Source organism: Mauremys reevesii, linkage group 8 (assembly GCF_016161935.1).
Source record: "Mauremys reevesii isolate NIE-2019 linkage group 8, ASM1616193v1, whole genome shotgun sequence".
NCBI lineage: Eukaryota > Metazoa > Chordata > Testudines > Geoemydidae > Mauremys > Mauremys reevesii.
The window spans coordinates 45592716-45619638 of record NC_052630.1 but is presented as its reverse complement, the minus strand read 5'-3'; the positions used below and the strand labels follow the sequence as shown (position 1 = coordinate 45619638).

The 26923-nt window shown below is 44.3% G+C and overlaps 2 protein-coding genes and 1 long non-coding RNA gene across 3 annotated transcripts; all 3 read right to left on the bottom strand.

Moving 5' to 3' along the window:
• Positions 1-366: 366 nt before the first annotated feature.
• Positions 367-1544, bottom strand: LOC120370023. Its single transcript, XR_005583566.1, has 3 exons — positions 1502-1544; positions 592-727; positions 367-423 (listed from the first exon to the last, which is right to left on the bottom strand). It is a non-coding gene; the product is annotated as an uncharacterized LOC120370023 (long non-coding RNA).
• Positions 1545-1804: 260 nt separating this feature from the next.
• On the bottom strand, positions 1805-11849 carry LOC120370744 (maestro heat-like repeat-containing protein family member 2B). Its single transcript, XM_039485861.1, has 12 exons — positions 11828-11849; positions 11038-11145; positions 10233-10377; positions 9726-9766; positions 9261-9402; positions 7893-7945; positions 5266-5373; positions 4794-4913; positions 4436-4558; positions 3188-3340; positions 2444-2470; positions 1805-2117 (listed from the first exon to the last, which is right to left on the bottom strand). Exons 2-12 carry the CDS (start codon positions 11044-11046, stop codon positions 1983-1985), a joined length of 1056 nt encoding a protein of 351 aa, XP_039341795.1. The 5' UTR covers positions 11047-11145; positions 11828-11849; the 3' UTR covers positions 1805-1982.
• Positions 11850-13420: 1571 nt separating this feature from the next.
• LOC120370286 (maestro heat-like repeat-containing protein family member 2B) lies at positions 13421-25924 on the bottom strand. The gene is made up of 9 exons (XM_039484734.1): positions 25790-25924; positions 24228-24370; positions 20646-20768; positions 19622-19775; positions 18961-19059; positions 17529-17680; positions 16857-17000; positions 14099-14191; positions 13421-13444 (listed from the first exon to the last, which is right to left on the bottom strand). Exons 1-9 carry the CDS (start codon positions 25827-25829, stop codon positions 13421-13423), a joined length of 972 nt encoding a protein of 323 aa, XP_039340668.1. The 5' UTR covers positions 25830-25924.
• Between the last annotated feature and the right edge of the window lie 999 nt (positions 25925-26923).

The window sequence follows — 26923 nt, the reverse complement described above, 5'->3', positions numbered from 1 at the left end:
GAATTCCTCTTAGAAGAACTGATCAGTTTCAACTGGTTCTCTTGGATTTGGCTACTGCAGTGGTGATTTTCTTGCTGCTCCAAGTAGTGTCAACGACATTGTAAGAACTTGGTCTCAATCCAGCCCTGGCAGAAAATGGCATAGCTTCCGTGGATTTCAATGGGGCACATGCCCACTTATCCCAGGAAGAATTTGGTGCTTTCTCCCTAAAATTCACTCCATTGTGGAAAATTCCTCCACAACTGAAGCTTGACCCCCCTAAATCTCTGACTCTTCCCTGCTGTAACACAAGAAACAATCTCCACCACAGTTCAATGGTCTACTCACTTCAAACATTTCCTGGAACCAGTCTGTGGTTGGTTCTTCCTCCAGCAAAGTCTCCATTAGCTTGCCAAGGGCTTCCAAGGACCTCACGTAGAGTGACTGAAACCAGAAGAGAAGGAGTGAGGCTCAGCACAGATCATTTGTGTGTGTGGGCTGGGGAAAGCTAACCATAACCTTGCCAGGGAGGCCATGTGTGACTGCCATCACCCAATGCCTGCTGGGCAGAAATACAGTGGATGGTGCCAGAGAAGAATTGTTGTCACGTACTTGTATAAGCAGAGCATTCTTTTCTGTCTTGCCTTCCTCTTTCATCATCTCCAAGGGAGGAAGGGGAAATAAACTTTTGAAGCACTGATCCAGGAGCTCACGGTTTTCCTCCATGGTCAGAGATGGTTTGAGTTTGCTGGCAGAAGAAAGATAGAGAGAAAAGTCATGCATTAGACTCAGTACCAACTCCAAGTAAAAGAAACAGATCCAATGACTAGAGATTGTCCCAATCTAGAACCCCAAATGCGAACAAGCCTTCACTTTGCACCTCTCTTAAGTATTGGCTCATCTAGAAGTAAAGCTAAAACTTCAAGTCCCCTTTTTAGAGAAACCCACAAGCTTCCTTCCCCCTGCCAGCTAGCCAGACACCTCCCTCCCCATCTGAACTCTGCTCCATTTTACTGCATGCCCCACAACCTGCAATCTTGTGTCTTTCAAGCACAAACCCCCAAATGGACACATTCAAATCCGTAAGAATTAAAGTCCTGCTGGTGAGTAGCATGTGAGCCACAGGGCCACCCAGAGGATTCAGGGGGCCTGGGGTCTTCGGCGACGGGGAATGCCACCGAACACCCAGCACTTTGGCGGTGGGTCCCGGAGTGGAAGGACCACCCCCTCCGTCACCGAATTGCCACCAAAGACCCGGAGCAGAAGAAGCTCCGGGGGCCTGGGCCCCGTGAGAGTTTTCCAGGGCCCCCGGAGTGAAGGACCCCACTCCAGGGGCCCTGAAAAACTCTCATAGGGGCCCCTGCGGGGCCCAGGGCCTGGGGCAAATTGCCCCACTTGCTCCCCCGGGAGGCCCTGGTGAGCCAAACCCTGCAGGCATTAGACTGCTCCCAACCTGACACTCATGAATTAACAAAATTAGAAGGCATCACAGTGCCAGGAAATATGGCAGAAAATAGCCTACCTCAGATGTCCAACGGCAAGAATTGCCTTGTAGCGAACTGGAGATGCCAGGGAATCCAGTGGTTCCTTTTAATGAAGTCCTGAAATGCATGAATAGGGACATAAAAAAATGGGAAATGGATTTGAAAGGCAGAGAGGCCTTCCTCTCACACCCTGAAACAGGGCCATATGCCAGACCTGGAATAAACAGACACCGTGCCCAGCAGGCTCTCTGCCTCAGAAATGGACCATAGGGCCATCTGCAGGCTATACAGAGGACAGAAAGAGAACTCACCAGACACAAGCCATTCCTTCCAGTTACAGCCCACAATATGTCAGCATCCCTGCCAAGCTCAGAGTGGACCCAGCATTCTGGGTGCCATGCAGGTAGCTCATGAGACTGCAGTAGTACAGTCACAGCCAATGGATAAAATATCATCTCCCTGGAAAACCAGTCTCAATACATTACAGCAAACTCTCATGTACTTCAGTCCTCAAAGCTCCTAATCACTCACCAGCATGTAGCCAAGGAGCTCCAGTTTGTAAGAGAATTCGAACTCCTGGGAGCCTCTGGTCTCCAAGATGGCACAGCTAATCTCCATGACATTGTGGATGAGTGTTAATTTTAGGTACACATCCTACATAATCCAGAAGGAGAAACAAGAGGATGTGGATGAGAAACTGAGAGAAGAACCAGAGTCCAGATGGTAAAGATCAGGAATTAAATCTAGCCTCAAGGAAGGAGAGAGGTGTCCCCAGACCCCAAGAAGGTAGAGGACTCTGGCTCTGCACCCACCTCAGAAGAAGAAAAAACCCAGGTTCATCAAATAAATCCAGGCCCACTTACACCAGAGCAGCCAGAACTCCTGCTTGATGTAGCAAGGAAACCAAGCTCTGTGCAATTTAAACAAGCAACTTGTGTATAGAAAATGCAAGAGCTGAGGGCAGATTATTTAGAATGTACCTTGTTCGCAACAGTGATGCCCAGCACCTGAAAAACAAAATGCAAAACAGCTATTAGCAATGTAGATAGTCCCACATAACACACAATCTCAAAATGTCCTGGCTGGTGAATATGGAGCAGAGAGAAATCACTATTGTTAAATCTTCCAAAAGGCAGGAAAGGTATCCAGAGGGGGTGTTTTCCAGAGGCCAATATCAGGGGCCATCCTCCGTAATATTTGCATTTGTGAACTACTGGAAGATCTCAGTTTGGTTCAACTGTTTTTGGCAATGCCTAAGTGAGAGTCTCAGTTAGACAAGGCAGAACTGAATGGCAAAGTGACGTGGAGAGGTTGCACTGAGATGAGAGTCAGGACCAGCAGTCAGGCACCTGGGGAACAGAAATAACAGAGCACACAGACAAACAAGACGACAGATAAGAGATAAGGGAAGTAGTGAGTCCAAGAAACAGTGTGACAGCAAATCAACTAAATACAGGCTAGCACTAGTCTCTCTTGGGTAGTAAAAGATAGAGCTAGATACACATCCATATGAGGGGAGTTAGAGTGCTATTCTGAATAGCCTGAGTGTCACTGCATCTGAATTACTGTGTAGCTGGGGTCTACAGAATTTCAGAAGAATATAGAAAAACTAGAGAAAATACAAAGAAGAGCAACAAAAATGATACAACATGTGACAGCTCACACTCCATCCATTACAGTTTTAAATTTGAGTTATGTGACACTTATCACGCAATAGCTCTTACCTGACAACTGGCTCTGTAATGGAGAAGGATGTTCCCTGTGATGTCTGCCTCTACTCGGGAGAGAAGTTGATCTTTTGGAGCATGGACAGCCACGTTGCTGTAGGTCAGCATCAAGGTGCTGCGAGTCTTGCCTCTTTTCCCCTGGTGGTAGTCCTAGACAATCAGAAAATTCTTCTGATTCCTTTTGCTTTGGAATTCTCATCTGCTGCTGACAGAGCAATTCATCACAGCAGCAATAGCAGCTTGCACTTGCAAAGCTCTTTTCAGCCAAAGATCTCAAACCACTTACAAAAGTATTTAAGATATATAATAACTGTGAGGTGTGAAGATATTAGTATCTCCATCATTCCCACTAGGTAACTTTGACACAGAGAGCCTAAAATGCTGAACCTACAGCAGTGAAGTACACGGGAGCTTAGTCATTGACACTGGTAGGTACAAGATCAGGCGCTAAATGTCTTGCCTAAGGCTGCACAGTGAGTAAATGGCAGAGCCAGCAGTGGAAACCCAGAGGCCTAGTCTCCTGCTCTAGCCTTTAGATCAGTGGTTTTCAACCAGGGCTACTTGTGTACCCCTGAGGGTCTGCATAGGTCTTCCACGGGGTTTATCAACTCATCTAGCTATTTGCCTAGTTTTACTGCAGACTACAAAGAATGCAAGTACAATATTTATATTCCAGTTGATTTATTTTATAATTATATGGTAAAATGAGAAAATAAGCAATTTTCAGTAATAATGTGCTTTTTAATAATTTTTAATAATTTTATGCCTGATTTTGTAAGCAAGTAGTTTTTAAGTGAGGTGAAATCTGGGGACAAATCAGATTCCTGAAAGGGGTACACTAATCTGGACAGGTTGAGAACCACTGCTCTAAATCACAGGTTCCATAATTGTCATCCGTAGCCCACTGGTGGTCTACCTAAAGCAGGTTGGTTGGCCACATGTTGCTTGCAACCCCTCTTCATTTCCAGCTAATAATTGGCATTAAAAACGCTAAAAATACCTTAAATGCTTTTCCATGCAAGCCACTGAATTAGTTCCCTCACATTGTGCATGGGAGGGGCGCTCAAGCCATATGACATGAGAATCCCTGCTCCAGATTGTGCTCCTCTCTGCTTAACTGCAGGCGTCCCGTAGAACGCACACACTGGGGGACAATGCGAGCTGAGCAGAGCAGACACTACCCCGGGGCTGCTGCCCCTGCTTTAGAGGGAGAGGAAGTTGGAGAGAAGCCCCTGGATCCTTTACCTTCAGGCGGCTGATGAACCCAGAAATCTTAACCTTGCTCATTGCAGCCCCAAACTCCTGAAGTGCGTTCAGGGTGAGGTCCAAGTGGCTCTCAGCAGAGAATGCGAGGATGGAAATGACTCCCTGTCACCCAAGAAAAATACTGGTTAGGATCTAACCCACGAGTCCATTCCTTTCAGCTGAAGCGGTGTAAAGCGCCAGTCAGGCATCAGACCCATGGGCAGCGGGGGCTGAGTGGAACAGCAATGAAGAGGATATGAAGTGAAATGGCATCTGTCCCAGGCCAGCTCAGAGCTGAGCCCCACAGGGAGCATTCAGGGATTACTTGGTAAAGTGGGGAGAGGGACAGAGTCCTCACCTGTGTCTCAGGGACATCCATATAATCTGTTGTTGTCAAAAATTTATGAAGCTGGGATTTAACGTGGCCCAGGTCCTGACAAACTGCTAAGGACGTTCCTAGCGCCTTATACAGGAAACTCTGAAAGAAAGAAACCAGCACTGAGATACCAGTAACAGAACGTGCCAGTCAGTACAGATCCAGCTCAGCAACACTCAGGAAAGAACAAGATAGCCAAGTCCAAGCACCCATACTGCAGAAACATCCCATCATCTAGCCCAGCCAGAGAAGCACCAATGCAGCACAGACAAGCAGCCTGTCCAAGCAAATATTGGAAGGGCAGGGGGGCAGAAGAGCAGGGAACAAGTAAAAACAAATTTTATATGCAGAATAAAATATAAAGTAATGAAGCCTTTAGAGAAGCCTTATGCAGCCCCCCAATCAGAATTTCAAGGGAAATTAACTAGAAACTAAGCCTTAACAGAGAACAAACCTTCTCATGGGAAGGGCTGGTATAGCTGGCCATCTGCTGGTTCAACTCAAGGCTTATCTGGCTGCTCCAGGCACTGTCATCTATCATCGCCAGAGATGTTCTTAGGAACTGAGTGTAAAAGAAGAGTTATAGCAGATGGCAAATTGCAAGAATTTGGGGGTTGTTGTGGGGGTTGTTTGTTTATTTGTTTGGTGTTTTTTTTTTCTTCCTTGTTCTCTCTTGTAAACTTTCCAATATTCAGGTGTCATGGGAAGGTTATTTCCCTGTTGAGAACTATAAACATCGACAACCCAGACTTCCTCTGCTGTTGTTCTTTAACCTTTGTCTGATGATTCCTCTCAGTCCCCAAACCCAGATGGACAGTGAATTGGAGAATGAGATGGAGCCAAGAAATCTGACCATTGAGGAGTGATTTTTTGGTGGATGGAGGATGGGCCTAGTAAACTTTGAACAAAGGGCCCTGGACTATGAAGGACCAGGCACCTTCTCTGAAGTGCTATGGACCCTTTATGCCACCTCCTGAGGGTCTCCAGGGTAGTGAGGTACCTCACTACCACCTTCCCCATAGCATGGAGGAAGACTTCTCTGTGCTCTGCCAGCCACAGGAAATACAAGCACGCCCTTCTCACCCCATTCAGGTTCCACTATCCTTCTACAGATAAGCAATCGGTATGGTCCTACCGCCGAGCCCTCTCTGCAGCCCCACAATGTCCAGCCCCTGTTCCACTGGACACTCACAGAATTCATAGGTTTGCTACACACCACCTTACCAGTTCCACCTCAGCGTCACCGCTCCATTTCACACACTTAGATACATTTATAGTGAAAACAAGCAGAGTTCAATTGACAAAGATCAGAGAGTTGAGAAGCAGCAAGTAAAATAAATGTAAACAAATGGTTATGTAAAAATAAAATCATAACACACTTCTAGAGCTTAAACTTAGATAACCAAACATTCCCCTGTCTCACAAAGGATAGCTCCCCCAAATCTCTCTCCCAGCATGAAACACCCAGACCAAAGGTCATCGTCCATTCATACGACAAGCCAGCTGGCAGTTCGTCCAATAGGTGAAGGATACCTGGTGCTGGATACCTCTGGACCTCCAGATAGGGTTCCAAGCATCCATTCTCTTCACTTGTAAACAGGGTACCCCTATTCTTTGTTTGTTTTTCTTGTATCAAATCACCTCTGGAGACTTCACAATCACTTGATTAGAATTTTCCTCTATTGATTAGCATCCATTTGTGAATAATTACTCAATCTACATACAGCCATTCAGGCAGATAAGCATCTCCTGCCTGAAAGAAACTTGTTTATCATTTTCTGGTGACCAGCCCCAACTCAGACCTTAAAAGCATCAATTTCAGTATGGAACCATAACACCTTATATATTATCCATCCAGTCACTGTGCAATGATTATGATGAGCCGTGTGGCACGGGTATCCAGTAAAGGCTTTACATGACACCCTTTGATTATATAGAGATCAGATCCAGGGAATCCTGGGAATTCTGTGGCCTCAGCCAGTTGGCACCCAAAGGACCCAGGGTCACACCCTCAACTCCCATTGAAGTCAGCCAGAGGTTAGTAACTCTCAGCACTTTGCTGTTTCAGGCCCGAATTTTGAACAGCAGCCAGGAAACAATAGAAACCTCACAAGAAAACCTAATCTTATTTATCAGAGGGGTAGCCGTGTTAGTCTGGATCTGTAAAAGCAGATCTTATTTGATTTTTTAGCCCAAAGAATTTCAAAGGAGGCTGGATCTGGAATGGGGAACTCTAGAGTGTAATCCAACCCCAAATGGAACTGCAAACCTTCTGGGGCATATTTGTCACTAGATCCCTTCCTTTCATTTTCAGCACTAGCCATCAAAATGTTCCTTGTCTGGATTTACACAAGGTTGCAAAGAGCTCTTTCTGAGCAGAAAGGCTTCTCCCTGAGATACAGTCACCAAACCCTGTCTTGTCTCTTTTCCTTTTGGGGTTTCTCACAGCAAATTTTCTTTTGAGTGGCAAAGAGAAAAAAAAAATCCTTTCGATGTCCCCCAGTGGTGCATTAGCACCATGAGCATGCTGGTTTTCTGGTTAAGTTGTGTGTTGTTCCCAGTAGTTGAACAATGGTAAGTCCATTTCACAAAACAAGTGGAATTTTTTTGTTTTCTTGATTTTTCAACACACACATGAAAAGTGAAAGAAACAAAAATATTTTGCTCTTCAAAATCAAAAATGACCATTATTCAGTTTTGTTTTCCCCCTTTCCTTCCCTTTATCCCTCGTTCCCAGGCCTTTCCTCCCCTCTTCCACTTTGTGACTGAAAAAGCCGGGGGGAGGATTAGGGGGGCAGGGGGAAGGAGACAAACAGGAAAGCAAATGAAAAAAACCCAAAAAATCAACTTCAGTTTAAAAAAACTGAACATTTTCCGGTTGGGTTGGGTTGTTTTGTTTTGTGAAAAAAAAAATTGAAAATGTCCCATGAAAATAAAAAAGGCCAGTTTTCACTGAACAAAATGAAATGGTTTGACCATCTCTGCTTATAATGAATAGTTTATCATTAATATTTTCCCCAGCTGATACATTTGGAGGGGGGAGGGAGGGCTGTGACAATACAGCTGAAAGCCATCTTGTACCTGAAGCAGCATGTGCTCCCACCGCGCGTGGTCCAGGGAATTCTCTGTGTTTCCTATGAAGCAGGAGGCAAAACATGATGTCAGCTAGGTTAGCAAGAAGACTCGTCCCAGGAATCTCCTTTGCAATCAGTCCTTCAAAAACCCCTGCTCTGCCAAGCTGTAACATACCTGGGCTTTCAAAGCTAAATGGGACCTACGCCAACATTCTTTTCTGGACCAACAGAAAGTATCATATTATGTACCCTGCTGGCATTTTTATTCAGGGTCAGTCAACCCACCAGGAGTGAGATGCTGAGCACTCCCAATTCCTTTTGACTTTAATGGGAGCTGAGGGTACTTAACATCTCAGAAAACGGTTCAGCACATCAGAAGACTGGGTTTAATGTGAATACAAACTTTTCCTGCATAATAAGAGATTCTGGACTTGATCCTAACTTGATGTAAATCGGTGTAGCTTCACTGAAGTCAATGGAATTATACTGATTTACATCAGCTGAGAATCTGGCCCTGTTTCTGAATGTCCAGCTCTAACCTACCCTTCTTTAATGTCGGCACAAGGCAGTACTGGGGACTCTGTACAGCAACAACAACTAGGGAAGATACAGCTCATTTTTTAAATCTTTTTTTAACTATCCAACCCACTTGAACTTTGTGGGGTCTGACCTTCACCAGAAACCTATCGGGTTTGTGCTCCACGTAGGGTCTGTCATACTCCACAGAGACTACAATGGCACAGCCACGTCATTGGAGCTTTGCTGGCATAACCCCATAGTGTAGACGCAGCCTACACTGACTGAGGAGGTCAATAGATTCATACCACTGTAAAATTGCTGAAAGACATTATTAGGCCCACAATACCTAGAGTCTACATGGGCACTCACTTGGCCAACCTAGTTTTTATGGCTTAGGTTTCCTTACAGAAAGAAAAACTCTGGGTTTTTTAATTGAATCACCCTTGAAAGTAAACATGGGGTTTAATTTTCAGAAACATTCAGTTTGCAAAATCAGACTATATATGGAACCCCAAAATATTTCACTAACCTCCAGCTTCACGTGTAATTCACCTTCCCAAACATTAACCTAGCAAAGGTGTGGGGGGAACTGCTGTAAAATTTCCATTCAGCTGAAACCTTCCTGGCCTGATTCTGCCTGGATTGAATTGGCTTCAGTGGTTTAACTCTAGATTTACCCCAGTGGTTCACAGTTATCCAGATGAAGGAAAAGTGAGGGCCTAGAAGCCCAATTTCAATTCCCCGCTCTTCCCACATACTGCAACAGGAATGGCACAACACATGTCGATACGAAGCTGCATTTTCTGGCTTCCCTTCTATGCTCCATGGACCGCACTCCTCCTAACTAGCACTTTACCTTCAATGTACTGCACCAGAGATGGGATCTTTACTACCCACGTCTCACCCACTGCTGCATGGATATTTTGGTGCAGGGCCTGTAGTAACTGCAAGGCAGCACATCCGTGTCCTTCTCCTGCATAAGGGGACGAGGCTACTACCTGTCAGTGAGACAGAAAGAACAGGCTAAGTTTGGTCAGCACAATACCAGTTTGTTCCTGAAGGAGGGAATAGTTCAGACTCTCTCACTGTGGAGACCATACAATAGAGTTGTTGATTCTACTGCAGTGCCTTCCTGAAGAAGAAAGCATTCTAGCTAGTATGAAGATACAGAACAGTGGGTCTCAGGAGAGGGCAGAGACAGAGAGATCCAATCATACACATTCCTCAGCCTGTCTACAAGCATCTAGCTAGAAAACCCATTTTTATAGTTAACTGTCCCACTTCACATTCCGCAGAAAACCTATTCTCATGGTCTACTCACCAGAAGTCGTGCCAGCAGCCCCTGGGGTGTAGGGAGTTTCACTAGGGAAAGAAAGAGAATATCATTAATTCTGCCAGACTTTCAGAGAGTCCTGCTGATGTTATTCACCTAGCCATTTCCAACATGTCCACCAATGTTGAATGCAGTTGATCATAATTTGCATTTCCATAGTGCTTTCAGTCTGAGCTTCTCAAAATGCTTGACAGACATGAATGAATTCCATCTCACAGCACCTCTATGAGGTTGGCATTAATTACTCCTTCATTTCACAAGTGGGGAAGCTGAGAGAGAAAGATCAGGTGATTTCCCCAAGGTCACATCAGAATTTTGGTGGCAAGCTGGGAACAGAACCCACATTTCCTAGCTCCCTCCCATGGCCATGTTGTAATCACAAGACCATCCCTCATTTTAGCCTTCTCATTGCAGATGAGAGAACTGGAGCAGACTGAACCTGTTCATTGCATAGTGTGCCTGGAGAGAATAAATGAAAGAGTTCCTGTTATAAACCTGGTCCACCGTAGTCGAGGGAAGCAGCTTCTTCTCCTTCCTGCTGCTTTTTCTCAGCCAGCTCCCTAAGGCATCTGCAGAGAGGCTTCAAAGTACCAGTGTACTGAGCTGGCACCACATATTCGAGAAGCCTTGGCCATAACACCTGCAGAGAAGAGCAAGACTGTTCAGTACGCAGCTATTTCCATTCCCCCACCTCCAGTATCCTGCTGTCGGAATCCCTCCCTCTCATGTAGCTTCTCCTTTTATTCATCACTGACCCTTCCCTTACCTATCACCTCATCTCTCTCTCCCCATCATCTCACTCCACCTGTCCAATGCCCCCTCACTCTGTCTTTTAAATACTCTGCCTTCTTTGGTGAGCAATTTGGCTCTCACCCAGAGATGAATCCTCTTTCCCTGCATTAGAGCATTATGGAGCTATTTAGATGGCACCATCGACTCACCCAGAACTTTACAGACCTATAGAAGGCACAGTCCCAGCCCCAGCATTTGTTCAAATCCAGGATCACCAAATCTAAATGTCAGAAGTATTCATGGGGGACCTAAGGGGCAGTTGCACTCAGACAGTGGAAAGAATGAAGAGAAGATCTCTGCAACATGATTCCTTCCAGTTCAGTTGCTTTCTATCTTTTCTCTAATGTGAACCACTTACTCCGTGATGAAGGGGTCACATCCCTGACATGAATTTGACATGCTGTTCCTCCATTATGCTGACTGTGCAAGAAGCTTCCTTGTGGGGAGGTACAAGGAAAGTAAGGAAGAACGTCCCTATTTCAAAAAGCAGTAGCAACAGGTCACTTACTTGGGTCATTCCAGTGACTGAGGTGTCCAGACATTGCAGGATGTCAGTGCACAGGATTTGGATAGTGTTTTCTTCCGGAATAGCCTGGGTGAGAAGTGTGGTACCCTGCTGTGAGACAGCTCTATAGAACTTATTAGCTAGTAGCAAGACACTGGCTAGAGAATCAGTGTCCTTCTCTTACAAAGCCATCTTGAACATTGACCTATGCCTGCTTTTATATTGCACTGGAAGTGCACAAACATCTGAAGGGAAGAGAATAACAGAAACTCCTAACTGGTGGGTCAGATCCCAGGCTTAGGAAAACCCTAAAGTGAAGGGAATGATTCACTGAACACAAAAGAGTTTCCCCAACAGGGTTAATTTTCTTTACATTTGAAAAACTGTTTCATCTTTTTTTCTCAGAGGAAAAGCTTTCAGACTATGCAGAACCAGGGGGATCCACTCTATTTGTTTTGATGCCCCAACCAGCTTGGTCATTTCGTGTGTAGTGAGCGTGATTCTATCAACAGGCCTAATTCTGCTCTTACTTACTCCGGAGTAAATATTGATTGACTCTACTGATTTCAGTGTAAAGGAGAGCAAATCTGGCCCGAGGAGAACAAGCAGCCTTCCTGAAGGTGTGTGTGTGTGTGTGTGTGTGTGTGTGTGTGAGAGAGAGAAAAGGCCCTTGGAGAGTATTGCCACAAGCTCCAACTTTGTAGAAAAGGGGCCAGGCAGAGCTAAGATCTTCAACAACTTACTGTAAAGTTGAACTGTTTATGTTAATACAGATCATGGATCCAATCCTTACCAGTTTGCTGGTGGACACACTGAACTCCCTGAAAACATGTGCTACCATATCCCATGCTGCACAGTTCTCCACACTTTCTGAGCTGAGCAGCCTCCGGATGAAATGAAGAACTGCCTTCCTCACCTGAAAGGGTAGAGATGTCACACATGAGTTATTGTTATCCCTTCTGCCTGAGATAGGAGATACGATATGAGAGTCCTTATGCTTTTGATTTGATCTCCTTGGCTTATAAACATGGATCCATTTAACACAGGCAGGAGAATGACATGCCTTCTCTAGTCTGCAGTCTCTCCTCTGGATCTGAATGAAAGCTCCACCCAGATGTCCATTCATCCCATATCATTGAAAAAAATTGAAATATTTCACTGCTCCACACACAATCTTACCGTAGCATTCTGATCACTGAAAGTGGATTTCACTGCCTTCACAATCAGCAACTTTTTCAGTCTTGTCTCGGGCACTGAAAGATAAGGAGAGGTGTACAGTACTTCTTTGTTCCACACACTCACTTTCCACATTGGAATGAATCTGGATTTCAAAAGGCCCTATTTAAGAATAGTCCCAAGCTTCTCTCATACACTGAATCAATGGGGAAAACATAGGACCAGACTCTGGTCTCACTTACACTAGTGTAAATCTAAAGTAATTCCAGTTCTATAAATAGTGCCATCATACTGCCATGATGGAAATAGTATAAAAGAATTAGATAGACTGAGGTCAATCTGTGTTTACACAGTATAACAACACAGAATCTAGTCTATAGTGCCTAATACTGACGATTATCGAGTCGGGGTATTATTTTATTTTTGATTATTGTTAATGTGCATTAGCCCCAAGTCAACTTCTGTATCTCAAGTTGAAAAATATCTTGGGCTACATTCAGCACTTAGTTGAACCTGTTGATTTCTAGGTGGCCATAGGGGGGTAACTTAGGGCAGCATTTGATCCCTTAGTGGATATCCAGACCACTGGTGACTGTGTGTTATAGAGATTCTGTGTCCCATTTGCAGAGGCGATGAGTCTGTTACAGCCCTGACATGCCTACAAAACCTTGGTTCTTTAGCTCAATCTATAGTAGCTCATGCTTTTAGCTCTGGATCAGGGCTGGCTTTAGGCCGATTCCCCTGATTCTCCCGAATCAGGCTCCGTGCCTGAGAGGGCCCCGCACATAACAGGACCCCGTGCCCAGTGGCCTTTTAAATTTTTACTCACCCGGCAGCACTCTGGGTCTTCGGCGGCACTTCAGCGGCGGGTCCTTCACTCGCTTTGGGTGTTCGGCGGCACGTGAAGGACCCGCTGCTGAAGTTCCACCGAAGACTCTGAGCGAGTGAAGGACCCACTGCCGAAGTGCAGCCAAAGTCTCAGGGCACCGCCCGGTGAGTACAAGCCCCACAAATCAGGCCCCGCACTTCCTAAAGCCAGCCCTGCCCTGGACGTCCCCAACTCAACCCTCAGCATGTCGGCCAAGAGGGCAGCTGGCACAGTTGCTCCTGTGTTACTTACAGTCAGCACCAACAATAGCTCTGAGCAGATTCAGAGATGCCACACGAACAGCCTCATTCTCAATCTTCAGTTGAGAGTGCAGAAAGGCTATCAGATCATCAGGAGAAGAACGGGCTGCAAGGCAAGAAATCACGTCCTCACTGACAACAGAACTCTTATTCTTACCATACCTTACAAAGGAAGTTACAAGGAAACCACTGTGTAACTCAGAGTCTCTTCCCCTTACCTAGCTGAACTATACAATAGACCAGCTCTGTGTGATTTTCCATGCTGAGCAGCTTAGCTTGAGAACAGAGCTGTGGGAAGAAGGGAAATGGTCAAAGAAAAACTAATCAGAAGCAATTGAAAAGAAAATGTTCAATTAATTTCTAAGCTTCCACTTCCTACATGTCCAACTAGAGGTCTGAACCCCAGGTGGATGGTACTGAATGCACAGCAAGAATCAAACACAATGTCCAATACATTAGATGAGAGAAGCTTAAGTGTTTTGAACAGCAGAGCTCATCGAATCAAGACACAGCCACAGTGTTTACTGTACAACTCTGACTCCCCCTGATAATCAGCTTATGGTAAAATTGCTTTACAAACTGAGCTGGATATTAGCTAAGAAAATGAGACCTCTACCTGCTTACTCTTGAGCCTGCAGAAATCAGTAAGGCATGAGGCGGTCCCCAGGCTCTGCACTATCATTCCATATATTTTGATTGTTAATATGCTTCAGATCTGCTGTGCCTAAGCTCAAGGGATCCAAGCAAAACCACCTCTCACCTGGTTGTGCAGAGCACTGCAGATGGCTTGAAACTTCGTCTTAGGGAGAGGGATCTTATATTCACCCGAGACCTCCAAGAGCTGGCTCAGACTCTGCAACAGAGGATGAAAGTCAGATGGTGGCACACACAGGAGCAATATGTAGTGACTGAAGCAGATTCAGGGGATTCGTGGATTCCAAGGCTGGAACAGATTATTGCCATCATCTTGTCTGACCTCCGGTATAACACAGGCCACAGACCTTGCCCAGAATAATTCCCAGAGCAGAGCTTTTAGAAAAATATCCCAATCTCAATTTAAAAACTATCAGTGAGGGAGAATCTGCCTCGGCCCTTGGTAAATGGTTCTAATGGTTAATTATCTTGCCATTAAAAATGGACGCTGTATTTCCAATCTGAATGTGTCTTGCTTCAGTTTCTAGCCATTGGATCAAGTTACACCTTTCTCTGCTAGACTGAAGAGCCCGTTATAAAACATGACTCCCTCATGTAAGATATTATAGACTGTCATGAAGTCACCCTGTCACAGGATAGGTCCACCCCGTCAGGTGGTACCAGGTTGTGGAGGAACTGAAGTAGATCTTGGGGCCCAGCTGGCCTAGTCTCCTAGCCACCGCAGCAGTCCTGGCTCCTAGGGCAGCATAGCCTAATGGTTGGGATCAGCGCAGCAGCCCTTCGGTGAGGGTTCACGGCCCAACAGCCTGAGTCAATAGCAGTCCCCTTCTAGGTATGGTAGTGCGGCCTAGTGGCCAAAGTCATTAGAACCACCTTTTGTGGCAGGGAAGTGTTGCCTAGTGACCAGCCCTTCTCCACTGGCTCCTACCTATTCCAAAGGTCCCAGCACAGGGGCCTGTCTTGCTGCAGAGGTATCTGCCACCAAATCAGCGGGGATCCTTCCAAAACATGCCAAGTCAAAACCCAGTGCCTCAACTGGATCAGTGCTTAGTCTACCTAGGCTACTTCCCACTCAGGGATTCTGTGGTCTCTCCTCCATCTCTGGCATTGGGTGGCTGGGGGTCGTTGGTTGCAGCCACAGACCGGCTGGCCTCTGAATCCTGGAGCACTGGCAGTCTCTGCAGGAGCCTGCAATGCACCTCTGCTCCTTCGGCAGCCATCCCAGACTGAGCTGAGTGGTTCTCTTTTATATCCTGGTTCCAGCTGAAGCATGCCCAGCAGAGATGAGGGGCCATGGCCTCCTCGGCCCACAAAGTAGGATTAACCCCTGCTGAACCAATGTGGGGTAGGTAAACCCCATCACACACCCTTTTACTTTCCGTTTGTTAAACTAAATAGATTGAGTTCCTTGATTCTACCACTGTAAGGCATGTTTTCTAATCCTTTAATCACTGTGGCTCTTCTCTCAATCTCCTCTCCAATTTATCAACACCCTTTTTGAGTTGTGGGCACTAGAACTGGACAAAGTATTCCAACAGTAGTCACCCAAGTGCCAGATTTAGAAGTAAAACAACCACTGAACTCCTCCTTGAGATTCCCCTTTTCATGCTTTTCAGCTTTTTTGGACACAGCTTGAGATCGTGTTCAGCTGATTATTCATCATGATCCCCACAATCTTTTTCAGAGTCACTGCTTCCCAGGACAGCATCCCCCATCATGTATGTATGGCCTAAATTCTTTGCGCCTAGATGCTCACATTTACATTCAGCCATATTTAAATGCACCTTTGTTTGCACCCAGTTTACCAAGTGATCTAGATCTCTCTGAATCTGTCCTCTCCATTTTTTACCACTTCCCAATTTTCATCTCATCTGCCAACTTTAGCAGGGAAGATTTTATGTCCTCTGCCAGGTTATTGATAAAAAAGGTGAAAATCGAATTCCTTCCTGCATCTAAACACTTTTCTCCTTTGCTGCTTCAAGTTTCCAGAATGTCTCTGATGCCATCTACAGATTTGACTATATTGAAGCAGTTCTGTAGTGCCCTGATGCTATCAAACAAGTCCATGATGCATTGGTTCCCTCCAAATCATGGGTATTTCAACCCCAAAAGTGACCACATACCCTGTACCAGAAAGCTTCAACCAACAGAGATGGTGAGTAAATATCACTACCAAGAAGTTGTAAATGAACTCACGAGACAGCTATAACTGTGTAGCCCCACTGAAGACAGAATATGGCCCCTTACTTCTTGCTTATGTGGTACTCAGGGTCGATGAAATAGAGAGACAACGGGAGTGAGACAATATCTTTAATTAGATTATCTCACCCACCTTGGCATTCTAATATCTTGGGACCAACATGGCTACAACAGCACTGCACAGAACGGGAGATGAAATAGACAGGCAATGCTTTTAGATCCATCTAGTTCCATAATCCAAAGCAATGACTCTCAAGCCTCCTTAGTATTAATTTTCAACCAATGACAGTTGTCTTGGTACTGACCAGAGACAACATATGGCAGCCCCTGCTCTGAGGAGCTTATGAACTAAAACAGAGACGCAGAGTTGACAGGATGTACTGGGAAATCTCAAGGAGGGAGGATCTTTTTGGAGTGGGGGGGTAGGTGTTTTGTTTTCTATCTCCTTATCATCCTCCCCAGGAAACAGAGGATGCTTTTCATAAGAGGCATTTACCTACAGATCTTGTTGCCTGGCTCACCACGTGTACAAACCCAGAGCTTGTGTGGATATTTATTTTCTAACAAGTCACTGTCTCAACCAGGAAACCCCACTGGCAGCAAATTCCTCATGCAGTTCATATATGCAGACACATAGACAGTTACCTTAAGGAGCGGTACCTCACCTTGGTGATGTGAAAAACATCAGTGTTCTCCTTATATTGCTCAAGGAGCCATGAGATCGGTTTAAATAGCTGATCTTGATGGCCTTCTTTGTGTAGCAGGAGGCTCATCATGGGACCAAGGGCTTTGATGATAGCCTGCTTGAGCTGCATAGATGAGACACAGAATTTATGTTCCTATGAATTCATTCAATATCATTCAATGGGCACACCTTTTCTACTTCCAATGAGTGCACCTTCCTTGCTCCACTGTAGGAATGGGCCTATCAATATTTCCTGGTAAGAACCAGGACTCGTAGGGTTGGTTTTCAGGATTATATCCTAATGCACCTCACAACTATACCAGGTAAAATATTCCCCAGATTAGTATGCATTCTAGGCCAACTCATCCCTGCTGGAACTCCACTGGGGCTGAATGGAGGAATTAATTTAGCCCACTATCCCGCGTTCATCTGCACGTTAGGTGCATAAAACTAGAATCCATGTACACTGCGTACAGACAGAATTTCCACGTTGTGGTGACATTATAAATGTTTGGATTTTAGATGTTTTACATGACACTCTGTTCCATCCAAAAGGACCTACCATTAAATGTCATCATCACAATGAGTGCCAGACACATAGAATTTAATGTTACAATTTCTGCTAAAGGTTTAGAAAGCCAGCAATTCTCACCTCCGGCTCCTCACAGGTCAGCCAGTTGCTGGTCACATGAGCATAAATAGGAAGAATTGGATCGCAGAATTGTGATGCATCCATTCTATGGAATGAGCACTTTTCCCAGTTGGTGAAATAGAAATTTACTGCTCTTGACCATTTTTCCAGAACTGCATGGAAGGAGAGAAGACAGGCAATGTGAAAAGGACATATTGGTAACAAGGAGAAGTTGCTTTATCAGTGAACACACCCAGGCCTAAAGTTTACTACAATTCCATGGCAGCTACTGCTTAGTTCAGGAATAGACGCTGAAATCCAACATCAATTTTGAGCTATTTCTCTTCCCCCACATTCCGTGTCTTGTTTCTCAAAAGGCTTTTTAGTTTGCAGATCTCTCAATCTTATTTCAATTACCATCATTTGAAGACAAATCTTTTCTCCCTTCCTTTTTACCTCTTAATTAGAGCTGGTTGAAAAAGCAGTTTAAATTAAATTAAAAATCTTTACGGATAGTTGTTTTTTTCTTTCAAAATTGCAAAGTGTAAAATCATTTCTATTTTTCAAATATCTGAAAAATTCAGTCACCTCTTTAGATGCTCCAAAACACTGGACGCACACTTCCTGATCAAAATTGTCATGGACATTTTTCAGGTTTGTTTTTCATCAAATTTGGGAAATTATGGAAAATATAATTAAAAATCAAAATATTTCAGCAAGCTCTCCTGTAAATGACTCGTGTCCTCTGCAGTTATTGTTTATTTAACCCTAACACTGTATGATTTCATCCTGAGTTACAGTTTGTCTGAAAGATGTTGAGTGCCCCTAACTGCCATTGGCTTTACTGGGATTTGAACATAGTGGGGAGCACTTTGCCCTAAAGGTAGGTGTATCTAGTGTCCTTTCTAAGAGAATTAGGGCCCAATCCTGTTCTCTATGAAGTTGATGGCAAAATTCCCATTTACCTCAAAGGCACAGGATTAACCCCTTACTGAGCATCACCTGAAAAGCAAAGGAAGAGAGAAGTGGAGAGGAAGAGAAGACAGAGAAAGAGGGTGAAAGGAGATGATGATAAAGAAACTAAGGGGAGAGAATGGGTGAAGAAGTTGGAAATGGGATTTTTAAATGTACAGTATTGAAATCTGCTCCCTTCACCTCCTCCCCCAGGAGACTGCTGGCAGATGGGCAGCTTCAGCCTTTGTGTCTGTTTATTTTAAATTATATCCATGAGTCATAAAGGGCCTGAACTTACAAATGCTCAGCGCTCCCTGCAAAGTACAGAGCACTCTCAACTTCACTGAGTGCCATGGGAGCCAAGGAACACAGTACCTGGTGCAACCCAGGGCAGGGAGCACAGTGCAGGGCCTGTTTGCAAACTTGGTCAGTCACTTCAATTGTACCAAAACCCCCTAAGTATCCATTTTGGGCACCTATAGCAAGTTCTGGCACTTACCACCACAAAATGCTTGTCTCATCCTGCTGTCGTTGACTAACTCCAGCATGCAGTCCATGTCATACAGGGTCATTCTCACAAAACGGATACACTTAAGTGCTGCAGAGAAAGGCCAGAAGAGAAGGAAGACAGATAATCGGCTGCTCTCCGCCTTCTTAGAACACACTTAGAAACACTGTGGGGCAGGATGCTACGGGCTCCTGGGCCATTTTGCACTGTGTAAGCAGAGCAGGATGGCTTTACAGCAGCCATTGATACCCAGTGGGGGATTCACCCTGAAGAGGGGAATCCTCCACCAGTGCACAGCTGTGCCTGATGCCCAACTCACTCCCAGCGTAAGGGGAGAGCGCACTGGGGCCGGGTGGGAAGTGGGGTGAAGAAGAGCTCCACTGGACCTGATCTTCCACTCATTCCCATCCTTAAGGAACTTCAGTCAGGGGCAGAAGTTACAGCTTGCACCTCTGTCTGGATAGCTCATGATCTGGAAGCCAGAACTAGCAAGAGCAGTGAATCCTGTGTCTCTCCACACACACACACATGCACTCACGCACACACTCAAGCAGAGCTCTGTTTAGCTGTAATATTTTTAGGTAGAGAGAGTAATCCCCTGTCCTTAAATGAAAGACAATAACTTTGAAACAAAAGATGGAAGTTACCATACCATAGGCTGATGACAGGTTGCCCAGTGTAACTAAAATAAACTCTTCCGGCAGGTTCAGATGACACCGCAGCTCAGACATCACATCATTGAAATAGCAGCGTGCCAGCGTCACTAAGGTGTTACTAGCTGCCACTTTAAGTTCATTTGTTACTTGCTAAAAAAAAAAAAAAGAGAGAGAGAGCGAGAGAGACTGAGGTGACTGAAGCCGGCTGCACTAGCCAGAGTTGTTTAGATGAGTCAAGTCCTAATTTCTGTGCATAAGTTGTGAATGAACCCACCCAACTTTCTGTGGATAGAGTCATTACTTATAAATATTCATTGAATCAAAACAATCTTCAGCCTTTGAGTTGCTTGCAAGCTGCTTGGTTAGACTATTCACTAGTAGCTCCTTGTGGTGGATGACTGGTCACCATAGTCACATGATATTTTGCCCCCTTCCCTAAGGAGGTAGTAAGAGACAGACTGGGCAGCTTCAACGATATTCAGAGAGCTTTCCTGGAATAAACTGTCCCCCAAAAGGAGGCTGACTTCCTTTGGAACAAGAGAGGGATTTTTCCATGGGTTTTCCTGCTGCCAAACTAGATTCTAAATCCAATGCTGCTGCTTTTGGAGATAGCTCAGATTCTGTCTGTCTTAGGGCTTTATACTGCACTTATCGCTATAGTATCAGAGTACCTCACACATAACATCAGTATAAAAAATGAAATCCCTAGTAGACTTTGGGAAAGACGTGCTCATTAAGAAACCATAGGCCTGTCTCTGTGTCTGATATCATGTGTCTCGGGTTATGATCCTGCAAATCACTTAAGCACATGTGTAACTTTCACATGTGAGTTTTCCCATCTTATGCATGTGCACAAGTGCTGTCTAGGACCTGGGCTTTGGTCTGGAGGAAGGTGTGGGCCTCTAACAGAAGAATACATTTTCATTTCAGTATATAGTTTACTCTGCCCCCCCCCAAAGAGAGTTTTAATTAGTTAAAGCTTTGGATCCTTTGATTAGTAGCTCAGGAGAACTAACTTACCCGAGTCTCTCTCATCTGCTCTGAGGCTAGGCTTATAATTTTGTTCACTAGCCTTCTCTCTAGGCCCCCGGTGTCCTGCTCTAACACATTCTCCAGGATATAGTAAATGCCTATTTTGTTTTGCTGGGGACAAACCAGAAAAGAGAACAAACAATTGGGAAAAGTTTTTCTTGATGACCACACAGTAATTTGACAAATAAGCCCCTGCCTAAAGAGCTTCCAATCCAAACATGAAGTGATTAGCCCAAGTCTTATCAGAACAGAGCAGGTCCGTGGCCAGGAAGAGAATCCATGTCTCCTGAGTCATTATCCAGAGTCCTATCCACTAGGCCACACTGACTCCTCAGCCAGCATGCTTAACTGGTGTCAAACATGCCATGCCCTCCACAATCATCGCATTAGCAGCACTTCAGAAGCAGCCGAACAATTGACATATTTTAATCTTCCTGCAGAGAAAAAAAGCCAGAAGAAGCCTCCTTCACTGCCCCCTTCTCGAGTTTCATTTATTGAAAACCAACAATAAAAAGGAGCCCCTTGCCCTTGCTCTAGCCACTCCAGACAGAATTGGTAAATGTGTAATTACAAAATACCCAACTCCCGCAGTAAGTCCTCAACAGCTCCTAGGGGAAATTAGCTCAGCAGTTAGATCTTCATTGACAGTCGCACACTCAAAGGTGTCTTTTATGAGGCCCATCAGTGTAGAAATTCACAGATGATACTAAAAATGGGGGAGTTTAGTATCAGCTGGGACAGAAAAAAAATAAAGAGAAATTAAAAACCTGAGCGAAGAACAAGGTTCTTTTCAGAAAACTGCAAACTAGCACATCTGGAATGGAGGTAACTGACATAATGGGAGGAGAAAAGTGGGAAGCAACAAGTGCCCTGGGGGTGACAGTGAAAAACCAAGTCAACGTGTATATGCAAGGGGTGATGGCTACCACAAAGAGCCATGTGGGTTGGGTCTTTTCCACACAGGGATCATGGCACAAAGCAGGAAGACGACAGTTCCTCTGTTCATCTAAGGTGTGACTGTATCTGGATTATTGCATTTTCTAGCACCACATTCCCAGAGAGATCAACAAATTGGAAGTAATTCGTGGGAGAGCAAAAAAGAATGCAGGGGGGGTGGCAGAATTGACTTCTGAATAGAGCCCTGCAACCTGACCCAAATCCTATGGGACCTGACTACAGGCATCAGGCTCAGGTTGGATGAGAAAACAACTGACTCTCTTGGGCTCAGGTCAGGTCGGCTCTCCTCCTTTAGCCCATGGGATCGGCACAACAGGGGGCAGTGTCAGAGGATGAAGCCATTGCTGAACATTGTTGCCGCTGCACCGGCTCCACAAGCAGGATGCGGTGGCAATATCCGGTTTGAGGGGAAGGGTTGGGACCAGGATGGAAAATTATTCAACCCTCTCAAGGTGAGGTGAGTGGGCTTGGGGCCAGTTCAGGTTGGGCTTCAAAACTGGGCCCGAGCAGACCTCTACTTCTGAAGACAGACTGAAAGAACTGTCTACGGCAGATGCGGCCAAAGGATGGCTATGAGGGAGACATGATAATACCATACAACTATGTGAAGCGTGTGAACATCAAGGAGGGAGAGGAATTTTTTAGTATAATACATTTAGGTAAAAGTAGGAGTAATGGGATTAAACTAAAAAAAAGACATACAATTTAGACTTTAACAACAGGAAAATGCCTCACCTGTGAGACAGGTCTATAAGGTTATGACATAGTCTTCCTAGGAAAATAGTGGAAGTTCAGTCATTAGGGGCTTTAAAATTAGTTTAGCCAAACCAGTGGAAAATGGCCATTTGGAATGGTTCTGCGTCGCAGGAAATGGACTGGATGATCCAATAGATCTTTTCCATCTCTGTCTCCTGGGAGTCTCTAAATCTAGGTAACCTGCATGCCAAGGTCATAAAGCCCTTTGGAATGTTCAGAGCCAATCAGATCTCTCGATTAGCTAAACATTCCAGGGGTGCTGCTTGAAAAGGAGGCTTCTGCAAACTGCAACCAGAACACACAGCTCCACTGGGGAGAAGCTCCTTCCATTCATTTTTAAATGTCAGGAGGATTTGTTTAATTGAAAATTGTCACTGATAATTTATGAATACATAAGCTCTACGTAATACAAGTAGCTCTGGATTAGGCAACAATTTTATTCTTTAAAACCAAAAGAGATTCATAATTAATCAAGTAATTCAAATAATTAAAGTACTAGGAGGCCAAGACAAGCAGTTCAGTTCTGCTCATAAGGGCTAGTGGGAGAGGACAGACTGGGGGAGGGGCTGAATGGGAGTGGAGACCCAGGGTTACAGGGCAGGAGGGAGGTTCAGAGACACACAGTGATGGGGGAGGAGGTGCAGAGCTACACAGGGACAGAGGGTGGTTGGGTGGGGCACAGAGCCACATGGGGATGGGAGGAGTGGGTGTCTGAGCAGGGGTGGAGGAACACAAGAACAGGGTGTGCAAGCACCCATGGGGGTGCAGGAACACATGGAGACAGGGGCAGATGTGCCTTACTGAATGGGAGAGGTTAGGAGTCAGCCAGGGTCTGCATGGGGGGAGCTCCCTAACAATTCCTCCCCAGCCCTCCCAAAAAAACCATTTCATACTTTTCCCACCCATACCCAGCAACCCTCCAAGTTCACACCCAGGCTTCTTCCCAGCAATTTACCTCCCTCTCCCTCAGCTCCTCCATTACCCTGACTCTACCAAGCCTTTGCACTGCAGCTGAGGGATGACGGAAATATGGTTCTGTAGTGAGTTTAAATGAATTATTACTCAGAGTTCTGTATTAATATGCATAGTAAGGAATCTATTTGTCAAAAAACATTTCCTCAATCCTTTTTGTTGTCTGTATTGATACAGACATACTTGCTGACAAGGATTTTGAAATACATAATTTGAACCGGTGCAATTATATTGTATATTTGCAGAAATGTTAAAATACTGTGCACATCATTTTTATTTTTTTGTTGCAGAATTCTCCCAGTAGAAAATATATAGATAAGGTCCCTTCAGTGCTATAATCTCAATAATATGTCATCATAAGAAAGGAGTGTTGGTTAGGAATAAGAGCAGGGAGTCAGTTCACTTGGGTTTTATTCACATTCTTTTACTAACTTGCTAAGTGGTGTTGAGCAAGTAACTTAATTCCCTGTGACAAATCATCTGTAAATGGGGATCGTGCTTACCATTCTCACAAGGGTGCTGTGAGTCTTAATTCACTAGTATTAGGTAAGTGCTTTGAGATTTTTGGATGAAGATGCTAAAGAAGGGCACAGTATTATTAAAAAAGATTATTGCTAGTCCTCTAGTGTACTTTTACTATATACAACCCATGTACTCCACTGTGTGTAAAAGGACAATGCTCTCTTTATAGAGCATTATATCATCCTGATCTGTAATAACAGCATTTTGCATGATGAGTTCACGCCTGAGGACAGAAGGATTAATACAGATGGCGCACCAGACCAAGTTCTATACTGAATTACCCCCATGCATTCCCCCAGGAAGTCAGGCAGAATTTGGTGTGGATACATGGAAAGCAGATTTAATTTCCTGAAACTGCCCTACCTCATCCTGTTGCAGTTTCTCCAGCAGAACTCTCACAACACTAGCCAGCTTGGTCTTAGCTATAGAGGCAATCCTGAGGGCAATTTTGTTCTTATCTTGGTCAGCCATATGTGCCAGGAGGGAAACAACCTCATTATAAACACCTGAAATTAAATAAAAGGATTCAGTTGGTTACCATTGATGGTACAAATTGGTGCTGGCCTCTTTAATTCACTATCCAGTAAAGATTCTGCAGGTGCCCAAACACTGTGAGGAGAAGACGACCTGGGAATCATGTAAATCCTCTTCCTTCCTTCTGATGACCAGGTTTGTGTGCTGAAGGACCCAATGTGTTTGGGGGGAAATCATAATGAAGAAAATTTGCTCCTTTCGAGTAGATCCCCCTGTAAAATAATCTTCCTTTCCCTCTTTACTATCAGTTGATGAGGTTTGATCGCATACAGAATAATACTTTATGGCCCAAATTTTCAAAACTGGTTGCCTAAACTTAAGCTCCTAAATCCATATTAAGGCACCTACACCCTGATTCAGCATCCTAATCACATGCTTAACTCTAAGCCAACGAAGAGACCTAAAGTTAAGCACATGCTTTAAGAGTTTTGCTTAGTCAGGGCCTCATTTTCAAAAATCCTGAGCACCCAGATGACAAGTTTTTGGGTTCAGTGTAAGGCTACTAGGTGAAATTTAATGATTTGTGAAATCCAGGAAGTCAGACTAGATGATCTAATGGTCCCTTCTGGCCTTAAACTCTATGAAACTATGAAATAGCTGATGTATTAAAAAAATCAGGATTTTATCTCCCATGTATCTCTTAGCTGTGGGCAGAAATTCTCCAGGAACCTTAATATTTAACAAGAAATCTGAAATGCCATATGTATCTGTCTCCATGGTAACAGCATTCCAAAGCATGAAAGAGGAACTGACAAGATTTCCCCTTCCCTGGAAAGACTGCTTGAGGTTAGGTGATTGCCCATCCTTTATGCAAATTGCATCCTTCAGTTCTAACACCCAGATGCAAACTGAATCCTAACTGTAACCTACACTGCCCATCTAGCTGCAGTAGTGATAGTGTGGGATTAGGAGCACTAGTGTTGCTAAGAAGTGTGACCCCCATGCTTTCTTATCCTGCATTTAAGATATTAGCAGAGCTTCATTTAGACAGCCAGAAGAGAAGTCCCTCTGCATTTTTTGTTCTAGTTTCCCCCATCTCTGAGGATTCCACAGCTAGATCTTGGCTCCATGGATGCAGAAGACACAAAATGATAATAAACATAATAAACATAAAACACCTGGGACAAAAGTAGGGAGACCTCCCCCATAACATTCAATACAAACTGAGATTCTCAGGAAAGTTTCCAGCTCCAGAGGCTGTAGGCCAAGTCCTGAACTGGTGTAAATCAACACAGCTACAAGGAAGACAACAGAGCAACACTGGTTTACATCAGCTGAGGTTCTGGTCATAGAAATGGAGAACATTACAACTAATCTATCTGTATGCCTATGCTTTCTGAATGTGTGTGTGAATATAGACTGGATCTAGAAAATACAGTGCTGACCCTTACCTCTCTCGGTTACCTCCTGCTCAGTCACAAATTTATTCATGTTTTAGTCTTTTCAACACTTCCTCCAGTCCTTTCTCCAAAGAGCTCCTGTACTGATAGGCAGCTGGCCTCTCACTCTGTCATGGCCAGGATAGCCAGTTCAGATTATGCAAGCACTATTGTGACATCAATGTGACTGTAGCATACCACATAATCTCCTGCTGACCAGGTATGTGCTGTAATTACATGGACAAGATCCTCAAAGGTATTTAGGCTCCTAACTCACACTGAAATCAGTAGCTTTTAGGAACCTAAATACATTTCAATATCTGGGCCCATACATGTAAGCAGTTCAATAGGAGGCTACATTTGCTCCAGTGTAGAATTTCTCATTCTCTCAACATCATTTTGAATTTTGGTTTGGTTTGGTCCCTCTCTGTTTACCACACTTTCCAATATTGGTTTTACCTGAAAATCTGCTCCTGGTTGAATTTATATAAAATAAAAGCACCAAACAAAGAAAGAGAAGAAACTGCCTTGGAGAATGCACAGTGACCCTTGAGTGTGGTTGGTTGGTTTCCTTTGCTTTTTAATTTGGTTGATCAAAAAGCCTGATGAAACCTTACTGAACTGTATTACAAATATTGATTTTATATTATTTTACAATGAATTGAAATGTATACTTAATTTCCATGTCCTGCCAAACAAACCAACTACATTAATTTTTATTGTGTTTGATACAGTGTGGGGTCATATGTAGGGCCATATGTAGAGCCAACTCTTGATTTTGGAAGTTATGTTGCCTTTAAAGCATTCAGAGTGATGACACACTTTGCAGTAAACCATATGGAAAAAGAATTCCAATTACATTTGTCCCTTGCTATGTATAACTGATTTTGTGCCTTACCCTTTCTGATTTTATCCTTACACCTATATGCTATTCTTTTCTATTCCTCCTTAGTAAGTTGTCCGTTTCACATTTTGTAGGATTTCTTTTTGATTTTCAGGTCATTAAAAAACTTACTATTCTTCCTATCTTTCCTTTGTATTGGCAGTTGTGCCTTTAATATTGTCTCCATGAGAAACTGCCAGCTTCCCTGAACTCCTTTATGCCTTAGATATTTTCCTTATGGGTGGCTACCTACCAATTCTCTG

Bases quoted from the DNA above. Each gene is read 5' to 3' on its own strand.
- LOC120370286 (XM_039484734.1), bottom strand. From the start codon at position 25,829: ATGAATAAATTTGTGACTGAGCAGGAGGTAACCGAGAGAG. The intron at 17,681-18,960 runs GTAAGTGCCAGA...CCTTCCATGCAG, and splicing joins GAGACAAGCATTTTGTGGTG to TTCTGGAAAAATGGTCAAGA. The intron at 14,192-16,856 runs GTGAGGTACCGC...CCTCTGTTGCAG, and splicing joins ATGTTTTTCACATCACCAAG to AGTCTGAGCCAGCTCTTGGA.
- LOC120370744 (XM_039485861.1), bottom strand. The intron at 7,946-9,260 runs GTAAAGTGCTAG...CCTGCTTCATAG, and splicing joins TCTGGTGCAGTACATTGAAG to GAAACACAGAGAATTCCCTG. The intron at 4,914-5,265 runs GTTTGTTCTCTG...TCTTTCTTTCAG, and splicing joins CCAGCCCTTCCCATGAGAAG to AGTTTCCTGTATAAGGCGCT.